The sequence below is a fragment of the Elephas maximus genome, chromosome 18, assembly GCF_024166365.1.
Source record: "Elephas maximus indicus isolate mEleMax1 chromosome 18, mEleMax1 primary haplotype, whole genome shotgun sequence".
NCBI classification, from domain to species: domain Eukaryota; kingdom Metazoa; phylum Chordata; class Mammalia; order Proboscidea; family Elephantidae; genus Elephas; species Elephas maximus.
Window position 1 is genome coordinate 40436967 of NC_064836.1, and position 23312 is coordinate 40460278.

General features: G+C 35.5%; 1 protein-coding gene across 2 annotated transcripts in view; it reads right to left on the minus strand.

Annotated features, from left to right (window-relative positions):
* The window catches only part of NCAM2 (neural cell adhesion molecule 2), a 553783-nt gene that overhangs the window by 247544 nt on the left and 282927 nt on the right, over positions 1–23312 (minus strand). For both annotated transcript variants that reach the window (XM_049857852.1, XM_049857854.1), the window contains exons 2-4: positions 7415–7489; positions 3513–3719; positions 1325–1468 (exon numbers count right to left, since the gene is read on the minus strand). In XM_049857852.1, coding sequence (XP_049713809.1) covers positions 1325–1468; positions 3513–3719; positions 7415–7489 — 426 coding nt within the window. The remainder of the gene's footprint in view (positions 1–1324; positions 1469–3512; positions 3720–7414; positions 7490–23312) is intronic.

Below are 23312 nucleotides of genomic sequence, written 5' to 3' on the forward strand. Positions count from 1 at the left end.
TTGGCAGTTTGAATCTACCTGGTGCTCCTTGGAAACTCTACGGGGCAGTTCTACTCTGTCCTACAAGGTCGCTATGAGTCAGAATTGACTTGCGGCAACAGGATTGTGTTTTTTTTTTTTTTTTTTGGTTAAACCAGATGCACATTAGAAAGCTAAGACTGGGCAACCTGGAAATATTTAGACATTGTCACTTAACTAATACTCATGGGCTGCTTTTTATTTATTACTGTAGGAAAACGAAGCTGAAAATGAGTTGCACAACTTGCCCACACCATTTATTAATTAATTCTAACACAGATATTCTAAAATAAAAAAGAGGAAATAGAGGGTTATTTCTCACTAACTTGTGATAGAAAAAAAAGGGCCAATAACTAACTAGCACTAAATATGCTGAGTCTAGAAAAATTCCTTCAAAATTAAAAAAAAATGACTGTTGTAAATGATTAAGTTCTCTGAATATATTTAAAAATAGATGCTAACTCTCTCCTTTTTCTCTCTTACACTGTAGAAATTTCATCTCTTGGAATCACAGAACAGAATCATCTGAGATTATTTAAAAAGACTCAATTATTTGGTACCTCTCTGGAATGCAGGTGCATTGAAAAATGTTCTAAATTGAAAGTGCTCCCAATGCACAATGGGAAAGTAGCATAATGTAGGCAAATTACGCTTTCAATTTCAGATGTCATATTATTCTGGAATTTTAGCTCTGTCTGAATCAAAATCATGAAGACTACTGCAATGAATATACTTTTCTAATACCCATATGTATCTTACCATAATATTTAGAACACGTAGGTGTCCTTGAAAGAATAGTCCCAGAATAATAAAAAGAATCCATATAGATATCAAGTTTACATATGGTGAAGCCATGGGATCACGTCTGAAATACGATACGTAGAATCTAATGCATGAGGATTGCTGCCATCGTTTACTTAGTATCGGCAGGCTGTTTGGAAGGTATTAATCTTTCTTGAGTATACAGCAGAGGCGGTAAACTTTTTCCGTAAAGCACCCATGTAGTAAATATTTTAGATTTTGTAGGAAAAAATCATCTGTGTCACAGCTACTCAACTTTGCACAAAAGTAGCTGTAGACAATACATACCGGTTGACCATGGTGTTCCAGTAACACCTCACAAAAACAGCAGGTAGGTGGAATTTGGCTCTCAGGCCATAGTATAGAACTTTAAGGTTCTCAAAATAGTTGTTTGACCTTTATGATCAAAGAGCTCAATTTCTGTAGTTAGCCAGGTAGATAAAGACTTTAAAAAACATACAGTATTGTTAAAACATATAACTTAGAGAGTTACCAAAATACTAACTGTCGGAAATGGTGGTGACTTCCTCATTATGATACAACCAGCTGACAACAGGTGCAGGTGAACTGCTAACTCTGCAAACCACTTCCGCGTCCTCTCCTTGTTTGAATTCTTGAGGAGACACCACTTCTCTGAAAGTGAGCTTTTCTGTATTGAAAAAGAAAAACCCATCATAAAGTATTATTGCCTATTTCTCTCAGTATCATTCCAAAATCTATGCTTATTGATTTTACAATAATTAGGTGGACTTAGATTATCTGGAGCTCTAGTGGTGCAGTGGTTAAAGAGCTTGTCTGCTAACTAGAAGGTTAGTGGTTCAAAGCCACCAGCAGCAACATGGGAGAAAGATGTGGAAGTCTTCTTCCGTAAAGATTTATAGCCTTGGAAACCCTATAAGGCAGTTCTGCTCAAAAAAAAGTCTTTACTCCTTTACCATCAAACATAAAAACATTAGGGATTTTCCCCTGACATTATTTAAAATAATGTAAAATTTTTCCAAATACTGTGTCTATGAAATGACCATTCTAATTTAAGTTTCTGCTGTTTGTGAAATAGATGTGGGAGTCACACAAATAAAGATATCTTTTCTCAAGGAGCTGAGAATCAGATATGGAAAAAAGGTCAAATCAGGAAAGCCGATTGAAAATCCAACAGGAATCACTACTGTGGTAATGTTGTATTACAAACCCCAGGCCCCCATCTCCTGTTTCTAAATCAAGAAAAAGCTATAATGAAGAGGCAGCTTATGAGCAAGTATTCTACATATTTAAAGCTTTTGTACTATACATCTATCCCATATGGATTGTAAACAATTGTTCTAAAGATTTTATGCAAATTTAATTTATTCCTCACAAACGGTCTATGAGGTAGGCACTATTATTGTATCCATTTTATAGATGAGGAAACTGAAGGCAAAGAGGTTAAGCAATTTGCTGGAGGTCAAAAAGTAAAGTGGTATAGCCTGGTTTCAAGCCCAGGGAATCAGCAGATTCCCAAACAATGTTCCTAAACAGGTTAAAAAAAAAATAATGATCGCTAAATATGAGAAAGAGAAAAGAAGGCAGATAGGAATCAATCAGTACCAAACCATAAAATAAAGTTTAAGTGTGGAAAACCCAGTTAATGAAAACGCCTGGTGGTGCAGAATCCCAGGTAGACATTATTCTTTACTAGGTGGGTTTTCAGATTTCTCTCTGTCCATTCCTGTTCACTGGCCCCTCCCCAGTTCTCATTCTAGCTAGGCTGGTCAGTGCTATCACATATGCAATTTCATCTGTTGTAAGCATGAGCTTTTATTTAAGAGGCAAAGCATAACCCCACTAAATTTCGTATTATGGAATAAATTGCTATTTTCTATTCTTAGAATTTTCATGGCAAGAGAAAATTAAAACATTTTCATTTACATTATTTAAAAAACAGAATTGGCTCCATGTTTATATGTTTGTGTCTATGTACCTATTCCCTAGTACCTATTCTATTTTAGAGACTTACTTATTCTACAGTAAAATGTTCAACTCACAGCGACCCTACAGGACAGAGTAGAACTGCCCCATACAGTTTCCAAGGAGCACCTGGTGGATTTGAACTGCCACCAAGATCGCTATAAGTTGGCATGGACTCAACAGCAATTGGTTTGTTTTGTTTTTTAATAGTAAAATATAAGGAAACCTGGTAGCACAGAGGTTAAGCACTCTGCTGCTAATCAAAATTTGGAGGTGGAATGCACCCAGCCACTCCATGGAAGAAACACCTGGTGATCTGCTCCCATAAAGATTAAAAAAACAGCCAAACTTGTTGCTGTCAAGTTGATTCTGACTCACAGTGACCCTACAGGACAGAGTAGAACTGCCCCATAGGGTTTCCAAGGAGTGGGTGGTAGATTCGAACTGCCAGAATTCTGCTTAGCAGCCAAATGCTTAACCACTACACTACCAAGGCCCATAACAATTACAACCTAGAAGACCCTATAGGGCAGTTCTACTCTGTCACATGGGGTTGCTAAGAGTTGAAAATCAACTCGACAGCACCCAACAGCAGTAGTAAAATATATGTAAGTTGTAAAGGTCTAAGAACACTGCCTGGCACTCAACGGGTATTAGTTTATATCATTAAATTCATTTGCTTTTGCTTGATTTTTTAAAATAAGAAACGGTACTTTTATTCAACTAAAAGTTATAAATACAGGACTTACGGTAAATTTCCAAAACAACTGTAGCTTCTTGCGTCTGTCCTTTGGCATCTGTTGCTTGACAACGATATATCCCTGCATCTTCTATGTTTGCGTTGTATATGGTTAATCTTGACCTAACACCATCCTTCTGCACAGCTACTCTCTGTGTAGAAATTATCTTTTCTCCTTGGGGATTATACCAGTCTATAATCTCAGGTTCACCAATTGCTGCAAAGAGCCGTAAGAAGGAAACATTTGGCAATGTGTTTAAAGTGTTTGTTTTGACATTGACATTTACTGTTATGCAACAACTTTTAACAATTTAGAAGAAAATGTTCATTGGAGGAAGACTGGGAATCTGAAAATCTTACAAAATTGCAAGTAAACACAAATGTTAGCCCACATGCTCGTCCTTATTTAGCCAACTCGAAGTTTGAGTAAGCAAATCCAAAAGTCCCACAGGAAACCTCCTGCCTGGTGTTTATCCCATCATATTTGAACCCTTGCTTTGGTAATCCACATAGGTTATTACTACACTTAAGTGCTGAAATGGCCTTGGCCACTGAGCAAGACATAAATCTTACTTGATGTATCTGAACAAAAGTGCCATTACTAACATGATTTTGAAGGCTAAATTCTCTTTGCTAGGGTTATGAGATAGCATGATTTTTCCTGAAAAAAACACAGAGCTCACAAAAATGAAAATATATTGCTAAAGAAACTTTGGCCTTTGATGATACTGAATTTTGAATTAATTTACCAACTTATTAAACTTGTACTGGTAAGGCCAATAGGAATTTTTAAAGTGGAGTGCTAATCGTCTCTTTTTCCCAACTGAAATAAGTAGTTTCATCCTTTTAAATCTAAAGCTGTTAACTATTTAATCATGTGATAATTAGAATGCATTGAAATGATACCTATACTGCAAGGCAATTACAACCAAATCATTACAGGGTAAACATTTATTTAAGGTTTCCAATTCAACATCTAGGTTATTATCTTCTTTGTAGAAACTGGAGCTTCCTGTGCTTGCTTTTAGTCACTCAAAGGGTGTATTTCACCCAATTACTTGAGATAATTTGTGGAAGCAGGATACACTATGAACTCAGAAATATCTGGGGAAAATGTATAATGTCAACTAACAACTTCAGGACCACTTTAAAGCAAAATTGTTCATTCTCATTTTTTTTCCCCAAGAAGTGGTTTGAGAAACAAATTCCTCTCTTTTCTATATCTAGACATGCCTCGAGCAAAAAGTATAAAACTTTAGATATATTTTAAATGGATATTAGTTAGGTACCTTCAGTTTTTCTTAAAGAACCATGAAACCATAGTACTTAAAAGATAGCTTACTGTTCTGGGTAGGAGGTGGGAGGTGTTGTTGTTTTTATTTCTCTCTCAATAGAAAAGTTTAAAAAAAAATTCAAAAGTACATCATTTTACACTCAAACAATATAGAAATATTATTTCAAACAGTAACTTAAATAGGACATTTAATATTTTAGAAATTTTCAATCTTAATTACTTGCTATCGAATTTCATTGTAATGGAGAGTTCTCTTAACACAGAACAGTTTAATCTGGGTTTCCATAAAACAGTCATAGTCTTCTTTGTTCAGGCATTTTAAATCATAATTTCCAATGAAATTTTCCACATTATTTTACTGATAAGCTTGCACTACTGGCCAGATTATTAATATATACTCTTAAACACTTTATTTCCTTGAAAATTAGCTATAAAAATGCATTTGCTATATGTGACACACTCTTATTTACTTCTCTGAGGGCATGGCCACATTCTAGTTTAAACTTAAGACATATTTATTTTATTAGGTTTTAAAAATGTATATGTTTTAGGTTGTCTGGCAACTCCAGAGTGACAGCTACATATTCAGAATTGTGTGGCTAGCACAGAAAATATATGCAAACATTTTAATTCACATCGGTTATTTTTGGATGGTTATTTTTCTACAATACTTAATAAGGCCACTTCCATGGCTGCAGTACAGGTTTTGTTTATACACCTTTATATAAGCATGTTAATCCTCACTTTTAAATTACATTTTAATTTGAATCTTTGTAATATATACAGAAAAACTTACATTATATGATTTATACCTTACCAAAAAAAAAAAACCCTTGCCATCTAGTCGATTCCAACTCATAGCAACCCTACAGGACAGAGTAGAACTGCCCCATAGGGTTTCCAAGGAGCCATGGGTGGATTTGAACTGTTGACCTTTTGGTTAGTAGGCAAACACTTAACAACTGTGCCACCAGGGCTCTGATTTATATCATAGTAGTATGCTAAGAGATAAAAATGAAACAATTTTATTTTAAAAATTCAATTTTAAACTATTTTATTATTCTGTGATTACATGATACAATTGAGGTGTGTTTGTGTGTGTATAGATAAAATATGGGTGAGACTTAGAAACACTGACAATTGATTTATAATCTTATGCCAGAGCTGTTCCTGACATGATGAATGGTGTTGAACCAATCGTTTCCCTACTTTCCGCTTTTCCATTTGTCAATATACAAAAAGTATTATCAACATACCTATCAATTCAGACTTTTAAGAAGAATCATGGGTTTTACAGAAGAATAATGGTAATTTAATTTTCAAAATATATAACATTTTGCCTATATTACAGATATGATTTATAAATATGCTATTATGACTAAGTTTCCAGTTTTATTAATTTTCGTAATATGAATAAGTCATTCTCAAGACAACTTTTGAAATGCATTTTATATCATTGATGACTATTTTATTCCAACATTTTGAATTGCTTTACTATAATCAAGGATAGAAAAAATTCTAAAATATCCTTATAAGCAATTCTGTCACTAAACAAGAATTTATTTTTTAAACTTTAAATATGAAGGCTAGTATACATAAAAATGAATGCAATGAATATAACTAAAAGTTGAATACATTCATTTGTGAGTTCCTCAGCACACTGAATTTCAATTTGATGCTCAAGTACTTAAACGTTTTATGAATGAATTCTGCAGGTACATGGTTAACTGAATGAGTCCTACAGGATACTTTTTAAATTTTTTGTTCTTGTTGAAAGTACATACAGCCAAAGATCATTTCAACCATTTCTACAAGTACAATTCAATGATACTGATTACTTTCTTCAAGTTGTGCAACCATTCTCGCTATCCTTTCCCAAATTACTCTACCACCATTATCTTAAACTCATTGCCCCCTAGGCTTCCCATCCAACCTTTCAAGTTGTCACTGTCAATTTGACCTCATATACATAATTCTTTAAGACAGCATAAAGCTCAAAGCAGATGTACTTTACCAATTAAGATAAGCTATTTTTTGGTTCAGAGAAGACTTCAGGGAATAGTTTTAAGGTTTAAAGTTTAAAGATTATCTCAGGGCAACTGTTTGGAGTTTCATACCGCTTCAACAACTCTAGGAAGTCTGGATTAACAGTCAAATCAATCCAGCAACAGCTTTCCTGATTAAGTAAATATCTAATTTAAAGTTAAAATTTTCATTTAGGTGTAACAACAGTACAGTATGCCATATCTAACTTATTCACTGAATAATTATAAAGATGGTTGTTATAATATTTACAGTCATTCTAATACTACTGTTTAGACAGGAATACTAAAAATATTTAAAAGTTAGACATACATTATGTATGATAGTTATTTTCAAAATAAATGTCCTAGTTTGGTAATCAAAATTAATAACTTGAAATTAACAGAAATAAAATTGATGGCACTTCATATGCAAAATGGAAGTATAATATTTTTTCAGTCATTAAAGAGCCAATGAATATGTAAGACATTATTTTTTGAGAATTGAATTTTTAACTACTTAAACTTTAGACACTGTATTTTGTTAATAATTAATCATAAAAGAAGTAACCTAAAAATATTTATAGAAATACATACCTGAACATGTGAAGAATTTAGATTCACCCACACTAAGCTCTACTTTGCTAAGCGAAATCGTCACTTGAAGAAGAGCTGAAAAAAATATCCGAGTAACAATTAATTGTGATTTCAAATATGAATTCCAAAATCTTAATACCTAATGTCTAAACCACATTGTCTTGGTCACAATTATTTTTGTCCCCCTTTTTTTTTTTTTTTAATTGTCTAGAAAGAGAACAGGAAATTTTGTAAGATACAATCCAACCACATTATATCTGATAGATTATTAATGTATTTCACAATCAGATCAAATACATCACTTAATCAAGCTAATATGTTTATTTTGTGAGTCAGGTGAAAGAGCAAATTCATAATCAGATTTTCCATATTCATTGGCTAGGCCTTGATGTGTTACCACTGGGCAGAAGCCAAAGAAAATTTTGCCCATCAGTTGGAAACTTGCTTGAAAGAGTAAAGCCTACACTGTCATTACAATAATAAACATATAAGTTAACTTCATTTTGACCTACTAAAATATTGCAATGAAAGGAGGCATGCACACAGAAGGGGAGCACTGTCATGTAGGGAAGGTAAATGAGTAAACCATATAACCATACTCACTAAAAGTGAAGTGGAGGAACTGGTATGCTAACAACAGGATAGAGGGGATGCCCAATATTTTAAATACGTTTGTTGTAAAGACATTTGAAGTAAAATGGTTGGATATTCTACAATTTAACACGTAATTAAAATTATGCTTTAAAACAAATTGATAGGCTTTTATTTTTAATAATATGATGAGCAGAATAGTTTGACCACTCTCCAAAGTCTTTCCTTACCATCCCATGCTCCCAGAAACTGCATAGCTGAGTTTACAGTAAACTAACAAGGACTCAAGAGGAAACAAAAAATGAGAACAATCTGAAAGCTAGTGTACAACTCTGAACTGAGTGTGTGATGATCACAGTGACCAAAAGGATTGTTTAGATAAGCACAGACTATACACAGATAGAATCCAGCTTGTCCAGAACAAAGAGGTGCTATATAGAACACCAGACAACACTGGACCTGGAGAAAGAGTCACCCTCAGTATAAGAAGGGTATAGAATGAGTCAACCCACTCAGAAAGGAAGATGAGAAGGGGACTTGTCTCTACTGATCTAGGTATAGAAATCATACTGCCCCTTAGATAAATTAACCATACTTCTGCTCTATCCTATTTTGGGTAAGTCCAAGCTGAGAAACTATACTAAAAAATGGTCTTACATGGAGAGTTCTGGGCTAAGTGACAGAAGCAAACATAAACCCTCTTCAGAAGAACTCTATCATTGGACCAAACTGCCCACATTTTTTATAGATGATGCACTATCTAACCTAAACACACATCCTGATCTTTTGAAATACATGGTCAAATAAGCCATGTCGAACAAAAATCAGTTGAAATACCACATTAGAGAACAGGACTCATAGAATTTCAAATGATGAAATTTCTAGACTAAAAGTGTAACGTAAGTATGTTGAAAATGTTCACAAAACAACAACAAAAGTTGTAGACTTAAAAACATGAAAAGGAACAAACTATGCAGAAAGACGTGTCAAATTTGCTGTTCAATCCCTTTAAAATATGTTTCCTCATACTCCCCATCTTCCACTGATTAATTCCTTCTCCCAGGGTATTACCATCTCCCTGGATTAATTCCTGTTTCACGGGAAACTCTCCAGGACACTCTGGCTGGGCTACATGGCTTTCTTCTCCCTTCTTAGCCCTCAGTCCACTTTTCATTTATATTCTTTCAGATTTCAAAGAGTGCTTAACACATCGTAGGTGGTCAACAAATGCTGAAGCAAATTTAACATTTCAGAGAGAGACAGACAAAAGTCAAAAAGAATGGGAAGAAATCTGAAAGAACCACTGGAGAAGTGAGTAGCTACAAACGTAAGCAATGCCACTTCTAGTGAGAAATCATATTAAGTCTTTTTTTTTTTTTTAAAGAGGTAATAATTCCTCAAAAATTTTAGTTCAAATGAAATGGGGTCAACAGAAGGCTGACTGCAATGGTTGGGGTTCAGAAGAACACTAGAAACTTCAGATAACCCTTTTAAGATGCTTGAGTCTGAAACAACGGCGCAATTATTCAGATCTGAAATTTTGGCTGCAGGGGTAGAGGTTTTTATAAATTGGAAAAAGGTTAGAACATGTCTAAGAATAGATAAGAAGCATGCAGGAAAGTGATTATAAAGTTGAAAGAAAAGAGAAATGACAGTTGTGTTCCCCATTCTCTTTTCTTTCCTCCTTTCCTCTCCTCTTTAAGGCATGTTCCTATTCCACGACATCAATATCCTTTTCTCTTTGGATTTTCAGTTTGGCCTTTTAAATCTAATGCTGCAATCTCCAAACCTCTGCCAACACTCAGTTGGACAGCCTACATTAAAGCTTTCTACGTACAAATTCAACTCATTCCCCTTCATCCAAAACTTGTTGATTCTTCACTGGTCCATTTTTGGTCCCCCCCCCCCCCCAATCAATTCCAAGTCTTGGCAATATAAGCTCTGAAATATTTCCTGTATCCTTTTTTGCTTATGTCCTGCACAATTTTCCCAATTCACACAGTCACTGATTTCAATCTGATATTTCATCAGCCTCCAGACTTCTTCTCCTGAGTCTGATCTCTTTCATCTCTCTTGCCTCTAAATTGTTTTTTTAGGCTCCTGCAAACATACTTCTTAAAACTGTCTTTAACTCCTATTCAAAAATCTTCAAACTGGAATCATATGAAAATTCCAATTACAAGAAAACTTATATATCAACTTTGTTTCCAATTACTTCTCTCCAAAGCTTCTGCATCTATGGACAATAGGATTACCTCTTTTCCCCTAGTGATTCACACTCCTCGCTGCCCTGCCCCCACTTTGCATTTGCTCCAAATGTTTCCTCTACCCTCATCTCCCTTTCTCACACCCCCCCCCCCCCCCGCCATGGCTGGTTACATTCTATCTTCAAAACAAAATTAAAATATCAATAGCTTTACAAAACAGCCTCTGATTACCCTAGCTATAATGTTAACAAATTAAATACTACATATTTGATCAGTAGACATTTTCACTAAACAAATGAAACTTCCAAAAAAAAACCAAACCAGTTGCCACCAAATGAATTTCGACTCTTAGTGACCTATGTTCTTCAAAGTAGAAATACATGGGGATTTCATAGCTAAAACCTTTTGGAAACAGGTCACCAGGTCTTTCTTCCAAGGAACCGCTAGGAGGGTTCTAACCTCCAACCTGTCAGTTAGTAATCAAGTATTTAAACTTTGGCACCACTGGGGCTGCCTTAAATAAAATTTACATTATTGCTAATTATATTGAATTCTCAACCTTACTTAAATATAGATTCCTGGGAGTCAGGTCTCACATCAACATCACATTCCCCTCTCTTAAACTGATAATAGATGAAGAGTTGGCAGAATGACCCAACCAATACTTGCCAAGAGATTATTGTATGCAAGGTACAGAAAATGGAGACTATTAAGAACATATAATTTTAGTATGACTCTATCACTTTAAACTGAATTTAAGAACACCAAAGAGTTTGAGTGTATGTCGGTATATAATGACTTAAAGAACCCCTGCCCTTTGAAGTAAATTTGCTTTTTTAAGGAAAAAGTATATAGAAAAGACTTGAAAAATGTAAGGACTTTAAAAGTCAATACATTTCTGGACAATTTTTATACTGATTTGCTGATGGGTGTAATAAATATTATATATTCATTATAATAAAACTAAATTGAACATGAGATTAATTAGTTAATTAACATTAAAATGATTACCTTTTCATTCCAAACAAACTATTAATTCAGAACATATTTTTCACAGACACTTTTGCTAGATTTCAAAGCAGACTGCTAGACTGCAAAATTTAAAAAAATATACACAGAACACATAATTCTTTAGTTTAATACTTTTACAAAAAGAGTGGACTTGCTGTAATTAACATCTACAGCTATATTAAAACATGTACACATTGAGAAAAACCAAGACAACTAACATTTAAACTCATGTCTAGCCACTGCTCTGGTGATGTAACATTCAAAGTTTCTTGTGATAAGTCTTGATCTGTGTCCACAAACAACTCTCGCATTTTGGACTCAAATGTTAGCAGAAAACAAAAAGGTGTTCTAATGACAAAAAAGTTGTGTTTGGAGGAGACAGAAAAGGTATGACACCATGGCTATCTATCCAAAAAATCTCTCCTTCATTTTAAGCTTCCAACTTAGGCACAAAGAAATGAAACTGGTATTCGTATGAGCCTTTGTTTTGTTTATAATAAAATGATATTAACCATTTTAATTAAAATTTCTTTTTAGGATTGGGTTTGCAAATACAGTGGCATTCACTAACGCTGAAAAATCTCATTTTGATATTTTATTGTTCTCATGTATTTGCAAAAAATAAAACATCTTAGGAAAATATTTTGATTGGTATTAAGTTACACAACTTCACTAAATATAAATAGCATTAATAATTAAATAACTGTCTTCCTTATAAAGCAGCCAATTGTATTTTTTAATTATGGGTGGGGTTGGAAAGTCATAAGTGTCGTATATAACTTCACAAACGGATCTTATTTAAGTTCCAGAAAAGTTTTAAACTCAGAATCAAAAGTGAAGTCCAAATAAATCTATGTCTTTTGCAAATGAATTTCAGAGAAAAGCATGTAATGTAGACTTGGGTAAGTTAAAACGATTTACCAAGATCAATAAATATTTATTGATTATATACATTTTGCAAATCACTCCTCCAGATGCTGTGATATCCACAATTAATAAGCCACAGTGGCTAACTTCAAGGGACTTATAATTTATTTGGGTGACAAATGCATTATCTATTATTACCATCATAAGATTTATGATAAGAAGGTTTCATAGAGGACAATAAAATCTGAAAAGACCAAAAACAATGGACAGATATTGGATTTAAAAGGTAGAAGGAGGGAGGACCTTCTAGGTCATCTGAGACAAGAATGCTCAAAGTCTAAAAAAAATTACTCTGGGGTAATTAGCAGGTCAAACAGGTGAGTTTGAGCTCACGTAGAATGACGGTAAGATGTTGTTGTTAGCTGCTCTGAGGTTGATTCCAACTCCTGGTGACCCCATGTGTGCAGAGTAGAACTGCTCCACTGGGTTCAAGACTTTGATTTTTTCAGAAGCTGATTGCCAGCCCTATCTTCCAAGGTACCAACTTCTCAGCTAGTAGTAGAGAACACTTAACCGTTTGTGCCATCCAGGAACTCCTTTTGGTAAAACAGTATCATGGAGAAATAGATTAAGAGAAATATCTGAACGTTTTCAAAAGCCATGGTTAAGATATTTGGACTTAAATTTTTGTCCATTCATTATTTATGAAGAGAAAGTAACCTGATAAACGTGGCATTTAGTAAAATTCGTCAGGAGACAGGATGACTGATAAATTGAATGGAAGGCGGACACTTTAGGGAATGTGATAAGCATGGGGATTAGCTGATGGCAAAAAAGATGAAAAAGGAAGAGTGAGTGCGAAAAAAAAATTAAAAATAAGAGATATTTTTGTGATCAATTACAGCAAAAAGGACAAAGGGGAAAGGTCCAAGATGTTAATATTTTCTACTCTTTTAACACAAATGAAACCCTGGTGGTGTAGTAGTTAAGTGCTACAGCTGCTAACCAAAATTTTGGCACATCAAAGCCACCAGGTGCTCCTTGGAAACTCTATGGGGCAGTTCCACTCTGTCCTATAGGGTCACTATGAGTCGAAACCAACTCCACGGCAATGGGCTTGTTTTTTTTTTTGTTTGTTTAACACAAAGATCCCCAATTGGACAGAAAGAATTTTAGCAGAAGAGCTAATGTAGGGCAAGACATGAAGCTGTAATTTGTTTTGTAAATGAAAATTATTTCTTCAAAAGGAAACATAAACAGCACTATAACAAAGATAACTGCCATCATAACAAAGCTGGAATTAATATTTATAATTCAAGAAAGCATGCAGATCAAATAGCAGATATTCAAAAGGGACTTTCTTAATTTACAAGAATATAAAAATAATGAAGTCATTGGCATTTCTTAAGTTCCATCAGGGGACCAAGAGCCCTCTGCAATTTGATACATTTAACAGAGGCATTTAAAATGGCCAGTTTATCACCTGCAGAGATGTAAAAACTGACAAGTTAATCAGTCTGACACCTGCCTGACACAAAGCAGAGTTGAATTCACTTAGAATTCCAACAGATAGGCAGAATATCTTAAGGCATGATCTACCTTGGTACAATGACTTGAAACATTTTTCAAACAAGCACTTTTTTTTCCCCAGGCTTCTACATCAAGGGAAGTAGAGAACTAAAACACTTAGCTAGCAATTACAGCAACTCTCGAAGAGTTTTAATTATAGAAGTTCTTTATAAATGACTAATTATACCAAAAAGATAGGATTTTATCATTTTTTCATGGAAAACGTATCTCAAATTAAAAAAAAAAAATCTCAAATTTTACCTCCTCTAAAAGCATTTATGGACACAATTTAATTCCTCACTTATTTTTAAATTACTGAGTTTTCATCTCAGTGTGTTCTAATAACCTAAATGGATTACCGGATTTTGAAATCTACTACAATATCCAAGATTCAGAACTTTGGGGGGCATTTAAGTGAGCAAATCCAACAGCAAACATTTTAGGAAACCAAATGACTGAATGTTGCACCAAAAAACTATTGCTTGAAGTGATTCACTGAATTTTACCAAGAAGAAAAAGTTAAACTTTTCTAGTGTAACTCCTCTGTATCTCCACGTTTCTTCATAAGTGTGCTGAAACTTCCCAGCCTCATTCTCCTAGCTGAGGAAAAGAGTGCCTTGTCCTTTTTTTTTTTTTTTTTTTTGAGACTTAATTCTCCTGAGTAGGTCCTATAAACTTAATCAGTTGTGAGGTCACCTGGGTCCTTTTAAGAGCTACTGGTCTACCTCCTAAAACTTCTCTATTGGTGGCTTTCTGTCACGCTGTAAACACTAATCATTTCCATCCTAACCAATAAATAATAATATAAAAATAAAATCGCTAAATAATATGAAAACTAATCATTTCCCCTGGCTCCCTTTCAAAATGACTAAAGCATACCCTCTTTGTCTTCATCACATTATCTCCTCCCCCCCTAAATAAACAAAAATCAAATTCTCCAGGTTCTTAATCATTCTTTATTCTATTACAATTAACTTCTGTCCTTTCCATTCTACTAATCAGCTCGATGCTCCCTAGAGCCAAAAATGACTTTTTGATTCAAATCTAATAATAATTCTTCAGCATTCATTTTTATATGCTTTGCTAAAGGATTAGATAGTGCTGACTACTTCATTCTTTAAATGTCTCATTCATTGACCCCAACATCTTTATTCTCTGCTCACTTTTCTCATTATTCCTTTTATAGCCTTTTTGGTTACATCTCTCATTCCACTTATCCCTCAAATACGTGAATTTCTTAGCAATCTCTTATTCTTTTTCTTCTCTTGAAATTCCGTATAACTTCTACTACAAAATCACATGTATTTTTTACTATGTGCTAAGCACTGTTCCAAGCAGCAAACACACTAAATCATTCATATCCTCAAAAACTCATATGAAGTAGGTACTATCATCATTCCTATTTTAGAGTTGAAAAAGCCAAGTGAAAAGATGGTGCTGTGACTTGCCAAAGGCCACTCAGCCAATAAATGGTGCAGCCAGACTTGAATCCAGCCATCTGTCCCCAGTATCTGTCTGTCCCTCTACCTCCAGCCATTTGTTCCCAGGCTTGGTCTGTGCTTTGAACCACTTCACTAACTGCCCCTCTTATATAAAAAGGGCCCAGTAACATCTGGCCCACGGTAAGCACTTAGATCTCAGCTTCCACGTCCTCACCATTCCCTTTTGTATATATTAATAATAGACACAAAGTGTGCATATGTGTATTTCTATTACTGATTGAGTGTGTGTATGTGTATCTTCCAAAACTATTGACTTCTGCCAGCATACTCACTAATATCTGTTATATACCTATTTACTGTGACTAACGTTTATATTTCTCTCGGTGTGGCAAATTTCAAGAGCATTCTCCTGCTGTCTTTTCTCATTCTTTATTCTTCACCATATGTGATGTCATTGTTATCTACTATATCTCTTCGGCCAGGAATATTCCAGATTCTCTACGCCTTTCTTCTCTCAAATGTAAACACTTATTAAAGCATTTCACTCTTCCTTTAAACATCTCTCAAGCCTGTCTCTGTTCTGCATCATCATTGCCTTCGTTTTATTTCTCACCATTGCTAGTCTGGCCTGTGGTTCTCACAAACTGTGATCTGCAAAAAAAAAAAAAAAAGAACTTGAGCAACTGGAACTGAATTCATCAGAAACATCAGAGGAAAGTGTGTGTGTGGTGTTTTGTTTGGATTTGGTTTTAGTCTACCCGGAAATTCTGAAGCAATACATATAGTGCTTGGGATATATAGTGCAGGGTCTTGGGTCCTCTATCTTTAAGTAAATTCCAGGTGCTGACCCTTGTTACTCAGGAAGTGGTTCCCAGTCCAGCACCACTGGCCTCACCTAGGAGCTTCTTAGTAGTGAAAAATCTCAGGTCTCATTCCAGACTGACTGAATCAGAAACCACTATTTAACGAGGTTCCCAGTTGATCTGTGTGCACACTGAAGTGTAATCAGCACTGGGGTGGACTGTGGCAGCAACCTTGTAACTGGCATCCTTGATTGCTTCTCTTCACCTCAGTCCAAAATGTTTAACATTCTATAGTACAATGTATTTCTCATTTTATATAGATAAAACTCAAATTCCTTCACACATGACACAGAAGATATTTCATAATCTCACTATGACTTGACTTCACTGACCTCATTTCCTACTGCATTTCTGAATATGCACACAATATCAAAACCCATTGCCATCCAGTTGATTCTGACTCAGTGATCCTACAGGACACACCAGAACTGCCCCACAGGGTTTCCAAGAAGTGGTTAGTGGATTCGAACTGCCAACCTTTCGGTTGGCAGCCAAGAGCTCTTAACCACAGCACCAGCAGGCTCCAGGCACACGATAAAAACAGTAAAACCACTGCTGTCAGGTTGATTCCAACTCATAGAAACTCTACAGGACAGAATAGAACTGCCCCACAGGGTTTCCAAGGAGCAGCTGGTGGATTTGAACTGCTGACCTTTTGACTAGCAGCCAAGCTCTTAACCACTGCACCACCAGGGCTCCATGAGTACAAGAGTTAAACTAAACATCAGGGAAGTTTGTAAACAAGCCCCTTTTCCTTATCTCTTTATTTCTTTTGCATTGTTTTTCCTTATTCAATAAAGCCCTTCTCCTTTTTCTCAAATAGGGTCATGCTTATCACTTTCTGTATAAAGACTTATATGAGTCCTCCAGGCAGTAAACCACACTCCTTTAATTATCTTTACATTCTCCCAGTATCTCAGCAGGAGAAAGACCTGGATCTACTTAAAGATCCCCACTGCCTTGAGTTGATTCCAGTTTATAAAGATGACAGCCTAGAAAACATTATGGGGCAGTTCTGCTCTGTCATATGGGGTCACCAGCAGTCAGAACTGACTCCAACACACCCAACAACAACAACAATTTAAAATTAACCTAAAACTAACGGAGGTTATTTGTTTGTTCATTTCTTTGTTTGTTTCCACTTTCCCTACTATTTCCCAGCAGCAACTAACATATGTCCAATTTTCTTCACATGTTATTTTCTCCGCTGGGATATATGCTCTTGGAAAACAGTGACCATCCCTTATTCATCTTAGCCTGTCCATCCGTCATAGGGTCTGGAAGATAGTCCATGCCAACATATTTGTGAATAAATGAACTCATATAATAGGGGACAAAACAAAGTAAAAAAAAAAAGAATTCACATTTCCAAATGCATCTTTCTATTGGTTTTAAACTTTAACAATATTTAAAAGCTGAATCTAAAAAAGAGAAGTTTTAAGTCTATTTTTAATGTTGGTAGACTATGATATTTTAGAAAAACTGTATCTTAGTAAACCTATAAAAATCTGACTAAATTAAATCAGTGACATATTTAAGTGACCTTTCAATAAAAAATGTTTTACTGCCATGTGATTGTTCAGTCAGTCATATATACATTTAAATTCAATCAAAACACATGGATTTTACATGTGGACACAAAATGTCCAAAAACATAATGTAAATGAATAGTACACAAAAATTAAATGATGTTAAATGAAAATTAAGAGGTGTTGTGAATAAAATGAAAGAGCAAAGCTTGAAAAAAGAAAAGAATAAGAAGAAAGACCTAAAAATAAAGGTGAGAAGATTCATAAGTAAATATCAACAGATGAGCTTGAGAACGCTATGATGGTTAAGTAATATATTTTATGACCACTGTGCCAACCGAACTGGTAACCAAAATATCAGCAGTTCGAATCTACCAAGGCACTCACTGGAAACCCTGTGGGGCAGTTCTACCCTGTCCTATAGGGCTGCTATGAGTCGGAATCTACTGGTCAGAGACTTTTTTTTTTTTTTAATGCTACCATCGTAACCCTGGTGGCACAGTGGTTAAGAGCTCGGCTGCTAACCAAAAGGTCAGCAGCTCAAATGCACCAACTGCTCCTTTGAAACCCTATGGGGCAGTTCTACACGGTCCTATAGCGCTGCTATGAGTATGAATTGGCTCAATGGCAACGGGTTTGTTTGTTTTTATGCTTCCATCAGTCATTGGACCTTAGCAGTGAGCAAAATTCAATGAAATACATATGGAGAATCTCCCATATGTCAAGCATTTAAAAATCTGGGCTTTTCAAGAAAGTCTAGTAAATACATCATACTAAAGAGAACATATTTGTGAAATAAAGTGCATGCTGATTTCATTTTTTTTTTTGAAAACCGACAAAATAAGTTTTTCCGAAAATACATGGTACGAAATTAAATAGCTTGCAGTTTGCTTAAGAAATTTTGCAGTTGCAACTGCTAATACAATGTAAATAAATTTTACTGCATAGAAGTACTTAGCAGAATAGTTTATTAATAAAATTAAAATCATTAATATAGTACTTTACTGGGTTTGGTTTTTTTGTGGGTTTATTGTATATAAAACAGGAAGTAATAAGTTCATTTGCCCCATTTTGTAGTTTAACACCAATCTTTTACATCACTTTATGTAAATAAAAGTAGAAAATATCTCCTTATGCTTATCAGGCTGGGAAATGTTGTCTGAGTGACAAGTGAAGCAATCTGGCATTCAAAGTAGTTAGACCCTAAGTCCATTGTGAGATCAGGGGCAGCTCACTCATTTATTTTGAACGTGACATTTAATTAAAACTAACGTGTTATGAAGAGGCAGCCAAACTCAAGCTCAACATCCAATCCAAGTTTATTTCAACAGGCACCACTTAGACATATAAGTTATTAGCTGCCCTGATGAAGCCAGCATAGAACATTGTGTAAAATTTGGAATCACTGCTAATACCATGTGGTAATAAATTAAATGACTGGGGAGTGTTTGCATGACTGGGTCTAGTTCCTAAGTCCCTGGATGCTTATGTAAGTGCATTGTCCACTCCAAGTACGAGGAGTTTCTCTCCAGATTAAGGTCAGTATAAACCTTATTTATAAGGCTGACAAATTAGATATCAAACATTGGTTGCCCAACAGTGTTGCCTTATTTTCTTTCCCGGCTTGTATTATAGTTTCAGCAGGTCAAGGCTTACAGTGCTTACCAGCATACCTTGATAAACATTGTTAGAAAATGGGAAACCCAGCAGAGTATTGCACACGTAATACTCCGATTTATTCCAGGTGTGTTCAGAGAGATGAAAAGAACACCAGGGATATTAGAAAAGGACAAATTAGTTGGATGTCTAAATATAGAGAAACTTTTTAATGGATTCATTTATTTTCAGTGAAAGTATTTTAGACATCTTAGAATCTTAGAGTATCATAGCCTGAGGTGCCTACAGGATCCCTAGTCTAGTTTAGCCATTTCAGGTTACAGACAAGTCAACAGGCTTAAAAGGCTTATCTGTCTTTCTGTAGGTCCCAGAATAAACTGGAAGTTGATTTGGGTTTAGACTACTAACCCCAGCATGAGGTATTTTGGATCTCCAAAATATTTTAAGCTATTTTGTTAATACTGCTCAGGAGTTTGAGTGAAGGAGCAGGTTCAGTATATACTCAGAATAGAGGAAAAGTTTACTTGGATGGAATCCTTTCCAGAAAGGAAGATATAGCAGACAGCACACCCCTTCTTCCATGGGGCAGATTAAAAGAGAAGAGAGCTGAGAACTGCAAGGTTGTCAAGACTCATTCTCATATAATATGGTTTCATAGCTTGGGCCAAAATAACAAAATAAGTGTGTTTCCACAGGTTGAGATGAGGCATCATAACTTTGCGTGGCTGTGTGTGTGTATGTACATACATGGGTATGTGAGATACAGGGAGAGAGAGAGGGAGAAAGGAAGAGACAATGGGATGAGACAACGCTGTAGTTAGTGATCCTGCCTCAATATGGGGCAGCAAATAAAAAATTCAGTGTGGCAGAGTTAATCCAAAAGAGATCCAGAATTCGTATTACTGACTGGCCCTCGACTCTGTGTAGTATGGGAAGGTGTGATGTCTCAGAAACCCACACATGCCCCATGTCACAGAAAATAGCATCAGTCACTAAGCTGGCTGTGAGGATTTCCTGTTGAAAGATGAGTGACTTCCCTTGAGGCACAAAAAAGCCAGGAGTAGCTTAACTCTGAGACTGCAGTCATCACCACCAAGAGGAACTGAGACAGAGGTGATGCAACATAGAAGGGCCCCTTTGGCTCTTACCCAGTCATGCGTATAATCCACATATTCACCAGCAATTTCTTTAAAGACACCAGTTCAAGCTGTCAGGAATGATACCCAAAAAAAGAATGACACCACAGCCCAAAAACCAAGGGTGAGAGGGTGATACCGGTAACTAAGTTTCCTCTAATAACCACAAGGTTATATAAGTGAGCTCCTCTCCCCAACATACACAGAGATTCCATCTTGCACAGGTATTATTAAAGACTGAGAGTCTACCTGAGATACTGAATTAACTGTATAGACCAGAATAAACCAATATTCTGTCTTTAATAATTTGTTATGTATAATGCATGTGTAATAACAGTAGTTCATTTATATTTGTGAAAATTAAGTACAAAATATTTAAAACAGTGTCTGGTACACAGTCAATAACCCAGTGAATGTTACTTCTCTAACTGTAGCCTTTCCTTTTAATTTCCCTCTATAGGTGCTCACAGACAATTTTGATATCATTTTTTTAAAACATAAAAGAACTGCTCCATGTTTGTACACCAGTGACTTGGGACTGTCAATCAAGATTGTGTCTATTGATTTATATCCAAATAAACTAGGAAATTCTTTACTCAACCCAAATTTAAATGGAATGTATTTAAGTAAAATTAGTTCACCTCTGCTCGATAATTTTGACAGACATGTTAAAGATGTCCAGCCCTGGTGAAGTTGTGTAACAGGCTGTAGAATTTGCTGACTTATGCACAAATAATAGAAAAAATTCTGGTGCTCACTTCAGAAGAAATGAATGTGGATCTCCTTCTGAAAGGTAACAGCCATGGAAAACCCTAGAGAGCGCTACTTGCACGCATGGGGTCACCATTAGTCAAAATTGACTTGATGGCAACTGTGTTTTTTTTTCCCCTATGGTATTTCTATTACCCCAGTAAGAGGTAAGAAAAATGGCACAAAATTTGAAATTTGACAATTATGAACAAAAAGAGCCTATTACCTCAGTAGCCATTTGTAGGAAGTTGTATACTAGAAAAGCATATAAGGTAAAAAGTACACTTAGAGTAACCAAATTTCTAAATTGATGCTAAGAAAAATTATATTAGTATCAAAAGTGATACATTTAAGCCTACTAGTATAATCAAAACCAAAACCAAACCCGCTAACGTCGAGCTGACTCCGACTCAGTGATGCTACAGGACAGAATAGAACTGCCTCATAGGGTTTCCAAGGCTATAAATCTTTATAGAAGCAGACTGCCACATCTTTCTCCCACAGAGCAGCTGGTGAGTTTGAATCCTTGACCCTTCTGTTAGCAGCCAAGCGCTTTAAATACCACCCCACCAGGGCTCCTCAGTATAATCATAAACATAATTAAATATTAAAGTATACCCTGAGCTTCAGTTTCTGTCACACATATGACTCCTCCCTCAATGGGCTGCCCTGAAGTGTTGCTGTTCTCGCATCAGATATCTTGCAGACTTGCTTACACACTGCCCTTCTTATGTAATATCACAAGCCTCCTAGTCTTACCTTTCCTTTGATCTTCCAGAATTAGGCTGTATTCCTTTGTCCCTCACTCTGTGCTTCCACAGCTCCTGGTGCACACCGTGCTGTCTAATTTCCCACATTTAGGGTTAGGGTAATTATTTCTTATATGGCCATATCCCTAATTCGAATGCACACTTTGCAGAGAAAGGACAATGCCTTATTTAACTTATTAACCCCCAGAGTCTTGTTCAGATCCTGGAACATAGCAGGCATCTAGTAAACCAAAAAAAAAAAAAAAAACCAAACCCACTGTGATCGAGTAGATTATGACTCATAATCGCTATTAGGCATCTAATAGATTTCTTAAATATTGAAGAGATAAATGAGTGATTGAACTTAAAAAAAAACACTATATTTAAATCTAAATTTCTCAAGTAAAAAGGTACAACTCCATTTCCTACTCACATTCCCTGGAGGGGTGAATTACTTATTTTAATTATTATTTGTGAGAGATTCTAGAATCAGATGATTATATTTAAGCATCAGGTAATAACGAAGGGAACAAATCTGAATATACACAATTTGATAGATACGTTGATTGCAAAGGAAGGTGAGTATTACTCTATCAGCGAGTTCTACAACTGGCTTCAAAGCCAAAATAACACCCTCATATATTCATTAAAATCCTATGGGGCAGTTCTATTCCATCCTTTAGGGTCGCTATGAGTCAGAATTGACTCGCTGGCAACAGGATTTTTTTTTTCTTAATTCATTAATCCTTTTCATTCAAACCTAATAAATCTCACGTAATTAGTTACGTGGATGATAAAAATCTCTTATAAAGTCTTATAACTTAATTACGTTCCTTAATAGAAGTCAGGGAAGTATTACTAGTAGATATCAAGTATATATACTTTAAACAATACCACGTCTACAGCAAAATACTTAGTCTATATACATATTCTAACTGACAATGATTCAGACTTTTTCTATCCAAGTTGCTTTTTAACATATTAAATTTATGCACATGTTCCCTGCACTTGTGCTTTTAAACTTCATTCATTAGTCCCTTTATTGCATCCAAGCTGCCTCATTAAAATCAACAGTTGCACGCTCTTACTCTTACATCTCTGGTTCCCAGACTCTTCATTTTATTTTTTGTACCATTCAGTCTGGCAAAAATTTAGAAGGCATTGTTATATGCCTTGGGATCTTAAATCCCAGTTGGGAAGTGACTTATTCTACAGCCAAGAGGTCTCCACAGGACATTTTGTCTTCTACCAAAGTCTCCTGTAGTTTCTGTCTCTCATCCAGAATGGGGGATAAAGTCAGGTAAACAGCTTACTTCACTCTCCACTTCAGCGATAGGAGGGAGGACTTGGCTGTCAATTTCATGATTACTCCAGCCACCAGCCTTTGTTCGTAACCTCCAGAGAAATTTGGGTGTATTCCAACTCAATCCATCACTTACTTTCACAAGGCAAAGAGCTTACAGTTTAATGGCAATCCCTGAGAAGTCATTTCTTTTTTTATGACTTGTGTATCTGAAAAGCTGGAACAATGCAAAGTTCTCCTACACACAGAAAAACCGTGGTAATG